Source organism: Podarcis gaigeae (genome assembly GCF_964106915.1).
Source record: "Podarcis gaigeae genome assembly, chromosome: 5".
In the NCBI taxonomy this organism is placed as follows: domain Eukaryota; kingdom Metazoa; phylum Chordata; class Lepidosauria; order Squamata; family Lacertidae; genus Podarcis; species Podarcis gaigeae.
The window spans coordinates 15,201,350-15,210,046 of record NC_139681.1 but is presented as its reverse complement, the minus strand read 5'-3'; the positions used below and the strand labels follow the sequence as shown (position 1 = coordinate 15,210,046).

At 49.4% G+C, this 8,697-nt stretch overlaps 1 protein-coding gene across 1 annotated transcript in view; it reads left to right on the top strand.

Moving 5' to 3' along the window:
- The window catches only part of NFKB2 (nuclear factor kappa B subunit 2), an 80,960-nt gene extending 72,263 nt beyond the window's left edge, over nucleotides 1-8,697 (top strand). Inside the window, exons 18-25 of the mRNA XM_083738309.1 lie at nucleotides 1,505-1,709; nucleotides 3,491-3,660; nucleotides 3,784-3,886; nucleotides 5,159-5,379; nucleotides 6,177-6,255; nucleotides 6,801-6,973; nucleotides 7,078-7,189; nucleotides 7,282-8,697. Coding sequence (XP_083594435.1) covers nucleotides 1,505-1,709; nucleotides 3,491-3,660; nucleotides 3,784-3,886; nucleotides 5,159-5,379; nucleotides 6,177-6,255; nucleotides 6,801-6,973; nucleotides 7,078-7,189; nucleotides 7,282-7,418 — 1,200 coding nt within the window. The 3' untranslated portion in view covers nucleotides 7,419-8,697. The remainder of the gene's footprint in view (nucleotides 1-1,504; nucleotides 1,710-3,490; nucleotides 3,661-3,783; nucleotides 3,887-5,158; nucleotides 5,380-6,176; nucleotides 6,256-6,800; nucleotides 6,974-7,077; nucleotides 7,190-7,281) is intronic.

The following is an 8,697-nucleotide window of genomic DNA, read 5'->3' as shown; positions in this document are numbered from 1 at the left end:
GAGCCAGTATGGTGTAAGTGGTTAAGAGCGGTGGACTTGTAGTCTGGTGAACCAGATTCGATTCCCTGCTCCTCCACATGCAGCTGCTGGGTGACCTTGGGCTAGTCACGCTTCTCTGAAGTCTCTCAGCCCCACTCACCTCACAGAGTGTTTGTTGTGGGGGAGGAAGGGAAAGGAGATTGTGAGCCGCTTTGAGACTCCTTAGGATAGTGATAAAGCGGGATATCAAATCCAAACTCCTCCACACCTCCTCTTCACTAAATCCACCCATCCTTCCAAGTTCTGATCCTGCCATGCCTTTGCTCTTGGTGAGCTGTGATCCCTCACACAGAGTCCTCCTTGGCTTTGTCTTAAGAAGGAGCTGCTGCTGGACGATGCCGAATCACCAAAACTAGCAGCTAAAACAAGAGAACCTAATGATGACCGTTTTATAGAAGAATTGGAAGCCCTTTTTTGCACCATTTAAAGAAACGTTATAATGTGATGAAGATGGGAGCAGGATTTGAACTACGACAACAGAAAAAATGAGAGATTTTTGTTTTATGGTCATGATATAGAAGAGTGAAGAGTGCAGCAATGGGACAGATTTTTTTTAAAAAAGAACACAGAAAATGGGATGGGAAGTTGACAAAACTAAAGAAAAAATAATTATGTATTGGAATTTTATGTGAAATGTGCAGAAATACACACACACACAGTGTGGTACCTCGGTTGTCAAATGTAATCCGTTCCGGAAGACCATTTGACTTCCGAAACGTTCGACAACCGAGTCACAATGGCTGGTCCGCAAAATCCATTGAAAAAATGGAGAAACATGCCTCGGAAGTCACTCAACTTCCGAGGCGTGTTCGAAAACAGAATCATTCACTTCTGGGGTGTCGGCATTCGAAAGCCGAAGCGTTCTATTTCTGAAGCGTTCAACAACCGAGGTACCACTGTATAAAAGAGCTGCTGGAAGCAGACCCCATGGCGTTGGAGCGTAACCCCATAACGCGTTAAGAAAATGAGCTGGTCCCAACTTTTCCCTTGTCTCCTGGGATTCTTCCTTGTGAACTTCCTGTTCACTTTGGCGCTGGCCAATATGGCACCTCCAGCTCTTGTTGGGCTGCAATTATTTCCATTCCTCTCCATGGGCCGCCATGCTGGCAGGAGTTGAAGTCCAAGAACATCTGGGTGGAGGCACTGTGTCGGCCTCCCCTGCTTTGTTTGAGGGCAGCAGCGAGGAGTGGTTCTAGTTTCCTTGAACCAGTTGTGAATCCACATAGAGTATGCCTGTCTGATCATTGCTTGCGCAGGTAGATGATTGAGTCTTGTACGAGGAAGCGTCTCCTTCTCCAATGTTACTCAGGTGGGAGTGGAGAGAAAGTGGCCACCCCAGAACGTTGCTTAGATGAGAAGCGGCGAAGGAAATTTCTCTGGCCTCTGCACTTAGGACAAACACCTTGATTCCTTGCCCTGTTCTTTTGCTAGAATTAGACCCGTCTCCCCATTTTCTCTGCAGACACCTTTGCACCTGGCTGTGATCACCCTCCAGCCCAGGGTAGCTGGGTTCTTGCTGCAGGCTGGTGCGGACCCCACTCTGCTAGATCGCTATGGCAACTCAGTAGTGCATTTGGCGTTGCAGCTGGGGGACGAGGAGATGCTGAAGACCCTCCTCTGTCACCTCGGCTCCCACACCCTCCAGCTCCTGGAAACACCTAATTATTATGGTAAGCGATGGGATAGTTTTGGAGGCTCAGGCAGGTGAGAGCTGGCTAGCTGGTTTCAGAGTGAATGTCTTGAAACAAGAGGGGAGGGCAGTGCCTAATCTGCAGGAGGTGTCCTGTCTAGGGATGGGCGATATCTGGTTTTCAACATCACAATATATCACCAGCTAAATATCATGATATTTTGATATACCGTATTTTTCGCTCTAGAAGATGAACCAGACCATAAGACGCACCTAGTTTTTGGAGGAGGAAAACAAGAAAAAAAAAATATTCTGAATCCCAGACACATTTCCCCTTACATTTTAGGGAGGGAAAAAGTGAGTCTTATAGAGCAAAAAATATGGTATATATCTGCGGTGGCGGAGAGCCTTGCTGGGCCTCCCCGTGGGGTCAGAGAGTCCTGCCGTACCTCCCCACAGTGGTGGAGGGCTGTGATGAGGCTCCCTGTGGCAGTGGAGGGCCTTAAAATGTAAAGTAGTAGATCAAATAAAAATATTAAATAAACTTCCACATATTACATTTAATATATTTTCAAGTGATTTACTAGTCAGGTTGCATCTGCTTCCCCACCCAGAGGTCTAAGTGGAATCTGTGCATGCATTAAATTCAACTAAACTTTCTTCTTCTACTTTCCTGGGAGTAAGCCCCATTGAATTCAGTAGGGCTTGTTTGTGAGTAGACACACATTTGCTTTCACTGTTTACTGAAAAATAGCCTCCCCGTCATTCTTACATAGTCCCCAACGTCCCATTTCAACATAAGGCAGCCAGCGAAATCTTCTCCCCGCCCCCATTTCCCCCTGACACAGAAGGACTTCCCCCATCCCACCAATTTCTCTCTTTTTTTATCAAAGGGAGGGAGGGCAAGCAAGCATGCAAGCAAAAACATAAAGGTAAAGAGACCCCTGACTATTAGGTCCAGTCGTGGCCGACTCTGGGGTTGCGGCGCTCATCTCGCTTTACTGGCCGAGGGAGCCAGCGTACAGCATTCGGGTCATGTGGCCAGCACGACTAAGCCGCTTCTGGCAAACCAGAGCAGTGCACGGAAACGCCATTTACCTTCCCGCCGGAGTGGTACCTATTTATCTACTTGCACTTTGATGTGCTTTCGAACTGCTAGGTGGGCAGGAGCAGGGACCGAGCAACGGGAGCTCACCCCGTCGTGGGGATTCGAACCGCCGACCTTCTGATCGGCAAGTCCTAGGCTCTGTGGTTTAACCCACAGTGCCACCCGCGTCCCTTAAGCAAAAAGATAGTCTCATTTAAATTAAAAAACACCCTTTTTAATACGGAGGGAAGCTATTTAGGGGGAAGCAACAACATAATCACCCCCTGAAAATACTCTTCCTCCTCTTTTTTTCACTGGTGAGGGAGGAAAGAAGTGCTTTCAAGTTCTTTGTTTACTTTGCCTCTTGGGGTTGCTCCTGAATTGTTAGCAGGCTCTGCATAATTAGCTGAGCTCTAAGTGGAAAGATAACTGGAAGCTGAAAGAGTTTGCTGGTTTGTGTGAGGGGAGGAAGGAGAGAGCTTAACAAAGCTGGAGACATCAGTGCCTGCAAATTATCTGCAAAATATTGAGCTACCCCCTGGGAAGTCTCCACCTTTTGTTCACGGGTGTATATTGCCTAGTTGAGACACTTATTTCAATACCTGTATTCAAATTCAAATGATAAAGCGATTTTCTTGCACAGCCCTAGTGCTGTCCCTAGAGGGGTTTCTCCAGCCGTCCTCAAAGGCAGCTTTTTGGTGCTTCATTCCCACCAACCTTTGCTCCTTTGTTAGGCCTTTTCCCTGTGCACCTCGCCGTGAAGTGCAAGAACCCGGCCTGTATCGAGCTGCTTGTCGAGAAGGGAGCGGATGTGAACGCAGCCGAGCGGCAGAGCGGCCGGAGCCCTTTGCATCTTGCTGTGGAGATGGAGAACCTTAACCTGGCGACGTACCTGTTGAAGAAGGTATGCGGGGTTTGGCTGTGTGCAGTAAGGGCTTTCCCATCCTCCTTCACATATGTGGGGAAGGGCTGACTCTTTTCTGAGAGTGCTTGCCAGCCTTTAATTCCGTGCCCTTTCTCTGTCCAGCTGGGAGCTGATGTGAATGCCCAGACGTCAGCTGGCAATACGCCTCTTCACCTGGCAGCAGGCATGGGCTCCCCCATACTTACCAGGATGCTGATCAAAGCAGGTAAATCTTCTCTCCAGTGTCCCTGGGACTCAGTAGGGCTCAAGGATTCCTCTAGGAGCTGGTGGGCTGCCCACTTTCTATTCCCACCCTTCTGGTTTAAGAAGAGCTGGAACTCTGCATTGACTGAAAGTCATCTGACTTTCCTACTAGGTATTTATTTCCACTTGACGCCAGACACTTGTTTCCACTCATAGTTAAAGGTAAAGGTACCCCTGAACATTGGGTCCAGTCGTGGACGACTCTGGGGTTGCGGCGCTCATCTTGCTCTATAGGCCGAGGGAGGCGGCATTTGTCCACAGACAGCTTCCGGGTCATGTGGCCAGCATGACTAAGCCGCTTCTGGCGAACCAGAGCAGCGCACGGAAATGCCATTTACCTTCCCACCGGAGCCGTACCTATTTACCTACTTGCACTTGACGTGCTTTTGAACTGCTAGGTTGGCAGGAGCAGGGACCGAGCAACGGGAGCTCACCCCGTCGCGGGGATTTGAACCGCCGACCTTCTGATCGGCAAGCCCTAGGTTTTGTGGTTTAGACCCTATAGTTACTTAACAGCAAATAACCCTCCTCTTGCTTTGCATATCACTTGTATTAAATGCTTCCCAAAACAGCAAACACTTGATGGTCCATCCACCCAGATGACCTGGATCATCTGCACCCAGAACTTTACTCAAGAGGGAGCAGTTCTTACTGGGATGGGAGGTGGGGATCTTGGGACCCATTCCATTCCTCAGGAGAGGACTCTGTGCTCAGTTGCTCAGTTATAAGGTCTCTCTCTCTTTGTCATGTCCACTTATTTTTGGGTGCAGTCTAGACAACAAATGTTGCATTAGTTGGACTGGGGTGGGGGAGAATAAGCTATGTAGTTGATTTCAAACGGAAGATGACATTGAATAAATGTCCCAGACTTTTAAAAGTTGGGGGGAAGGAGAGGGTGGGCAACAAACTGGTCCAGGGAAAGATTGGAATTCAGCACTGACAAGCAGAAAGGCTTGGGCTAATGGGACAATCTCTCATCTCCTACCCATGTGCTGTTTTGGGGGCGTTCCTGTGCCTCCAGTGGATTTGGGGAAAGAGATGGGGGAAAGCCTGTTGCACTGGTGGGGAGTCCTTGCACTGGCTTCCAGTAGCAGAAAGGGTTTGTTGAATCTGGCCCTAAAATTCCAGAACAAGGTGCAGATCAGTCACAAAGGGAGCTGCCCGATAAACCCCCTGATATACCGTGTGCTATTTGAAGCATTATGCCAACTGAACTCCCTGTTGAACTCCCCAGGGGCAGATGTCCTGTGTGAGAACGACGAGCCCATCTCGGCCCCCTCATCTAACCCAGGCAGCGACGTGGAGTTGGAACAGGAAGAGGAGGAGGAATGGGTCATGGAGCTGGGAGAGGCCCTGGTGGAGCTGGGTGCAGACAGCGTGCCTGAGCTGAAGAGCAAATGGCCTGAGAAGCAGGGGCGGGGGCACACGCCATTGGACTTGACTTCGAGCCAGAAGGTATGTAAAGTTTTTGGGGGGTTCAGATTGGACCCTTGCTGCAGTAGAGCCATTCCTAGTTGTAACGTATGCAATGTTCTAGGCCAGACTTTCCCAAACTTGGGTCTCCAGCTGAGAGCCAAGGTGGTGTAGTGGTTAAGAGCGGTAGTCTCGTAATCTGGGGAACCGGGTTCGCGTCTCCGCTCCTCCACATGCAGCTGCTGGGTGATCTTGGGCCAGTCACACTTCTCTGAAGTCTCTCAGCCCCACTCACCTCACAGAGTGTTTGTTGTGGGGGAGGAAGGGAAAGGAGATTGTTAGCTGCTTTGAGACTCCTTAGAGTAGTGATAAAGCGGGATATCAAATCCAAACTCCTGCTCTTCTTCCAGCTGTTGTTGGACTACAACTCGCATCATCCCCATCTAGCAGTACCAGTGGCCAGGGATGATGGGAGTTGTAGTCCAACAGCAGCTGGGGACCCAGGTTTGGGAAACCCTGTTCTGGACCAGCCTCTTCTGGACCACAGCTCCCATCATTCCTGGCTGTTGGCTGAGGCTTGTTGTGTTGCCCTCCCAGGTGTTGTGAGCTACATTGTCCACCTCTGGACTATAGAGCGTCCTGCAACTAAGGCAGTTTGGATCATCGCCCACCTCTGATCATAGCTATTTGTAGCTCTCTGTGTACCCCTTTGCACCCCATGTTTTGTGATGGAACGGGCCCCATCCCCATGCACTCAGTAGAAGAAACTCTTTTTTATCTCTCCTGATATAACGTGCTTAGGGGACAGTTAGAGGTAACCAAGGCTTCTTTCCTTCCAGGTGTGGGAGATATTGCAGCAAGCCTTGCTGCAGAACCCAGAAAGGGAGCAGTCTGCCGAGACTCCAGCTTCCAGGCAAGGTGAGTGAATGCTTCTGTTCTGCTTGGGGTCCCACTGAGAAATAACCCCTGTGCATCATTTCAGATTTGGACTTGGGGGTTTTGGCCATCCATACACATAAAATCCCAATACATATTAAACATCTTTTATGTTACTGACTTCCCATCCCATTTTCCGTGATGTTTTTCTTACCCCCCCCCCTTGCTGAACCCTGTCCTCCCCTCTTATTTAACATAGTCATAGCACAATAATCTTTAATTGTTCTGTCGCTCACAGTTCAAAACCCGCTCGCGGATTCGTCCTGTTGTAGTCTCTCTTCAAATAATCTGAAAAGGGCTTTCATTCTTCAAGAAAAACAATTGTCACCAAGTTCTCTTATTTTAGCTGTTAGCTTTGCTGATTCAACCTATTTCATTACTTTACTTATCCATTCTTCTTTAGCGGGGGCCATAGGTGCTGCTTTCCTGGTCGGGTGCGGGGAGGAGGCAGTGGCTTTTGGGGCAGAGACTGGCACCTTTGTGCGGAGAAGCGATCGCCTGTCATCCTCTGTCTCTGATTTCTCCAGGAAGCGTCCTGTCTCTGAATAGCGACACCCTCCAAAATCTAGAGCAGCTTCTGAACCATGACTGCCAAGGGGCAGACTGGGCAGAGCTAGCCAAGAGGCTGGGCCTCTGCAGCCTGGTGGAGACCTACAGAGGGGCAGAGTCTCCCAGCAGAAGACTTCTCCTGAGCTATGAGGTTAGTAGATCCTCCTCTGTCCCTTGCCCTCCCCCTCTCCTCTGTCACCGATTCCTAGCAGGTCCCCTCTGAACCCTCTATGTTTCTCTCTCTTCCCCCCCCAGCTTGCCGGCGGCAGCCTCAAGGGTCTGCTGGAAGCGCTTGACTCCATGGGACTGACGGAGGGAGTGAAGCTACTGCAGAGACCAGAGACGTTTGTCAAGCTACAGAGTACAGGTACAGATACGGAACGTTAGGGCTGGGGTTGCAGAGACAGGAAAACTGCACCGGATAACTTGCTGACGGCTATCTCTGTCTGCCTCTCTCAGAGCTGAAGGAAGATAGCGCCTATGGGAGCCAGTCTGTGGAAGAGGAGACAGCAGCCCTGCCTGGGAAGCTTCCACCAGCCTCCTCCCTGGAAGTCCCACCTCTCTTGCCTCACAGCCAGCAGGAGCAAGTGCACTGATACGAGAGAAGCCGGAGCCTCGCTGGGGGAAGGGTGATCTCGGACATGTGCCTCTCGGACCCAGGACTCGGGCATCAGGAGCTGGGAAGGCCGTGCAGAGCTCGGCGCAGCTCTGATTTTCATGGCTGGTCTGCACAATGTAGGAAGGACTCTGTTGCAGTTAGCTCAGCCTGCCTTGCATTCACCAGACCTTCACCAGACGTGGGCGATAGAGATAAGTGGTTGTTTTGTCCTGGTGCCTTTTATCAAATTCTGGTCCAAGCCTGATCAGGACTTTGGGTCTTCTGCTCTTCCTGAGACAACCTTGCTCCCCGGCATCAGCCATGTTACTTGTGATGGGTTAGGTTTCATTGGACAATGAATGCTATTTACTCCTGAGCTCCTGGACTGCCCCACAAATTGGTCCCCTTTTAGTGCCTTTTTATAGTCCTAGTGATTCAGGTGCCTGCCTTCTCCTTGGGAATTAATGGCTCTACAGAACTGAATTTTCACCTGTGGCTTGGTAATTTGGGGCAGAATCCCCAAAATGCATTCGGACAAAAGAAACCCTACGTTTGACACAACCCTCGTGTCATGTGAAGCAGGGTAACAGCCCTTTCAGAACCTAGTGAACAGATCTGTTGCTTAGTCCTACGATCTAATTTGGATTTGAGCAAACCCTTACGTAATGGCTCATCTTGGAACATTTGTTAACATGCAATTTTAACAATTGCCTATCAGCAGGTTTCCAATCTGCACATTGTTTTCAAGTGACAAAGAATGCCATTCAATGTCAGTAAGCAGTTTCCACAAGTGAAGCAAGAAGGATGTTCTGGCCGTTGGTAGCTGCTGACAGTTGTGCTTCCTAGTCAGAGGTTCAGAGGTGTTTGAGGGGGGAGAGCTCTTGCAATGTTGAGTAGCTAAAACTTTGATTTAAAGATTTGCAGTTAGGAATCCATGCTGGTTTGTTGCAGGGGAGGGGGGTCTTCTGAGCTGAAAATTCCAACCTTGGCTCAGAAAACCCCCCCCCCAGTTCTGTGAAGGGAATAAATGATGCAAATTTGCATGTATCTGCTACTTGGTACACAGCGAAGAGGCCTTTTCAGGAGAACTTAGCCCTTTGGATAGAAGAAGGAAACCGGCGCATCAGAGGACAAAAGTATCGAGTGGATGACTGACAAGTTCTGCCACAACCGCACTCCAATTTCTAAGTCTTTGTAGTTTCCAAAAGACTTCTGTCATAGAGAATAGACTTGTGCTTTGCGGATAATTTTTTAAAATAAAAATCCCAGGGTGATTA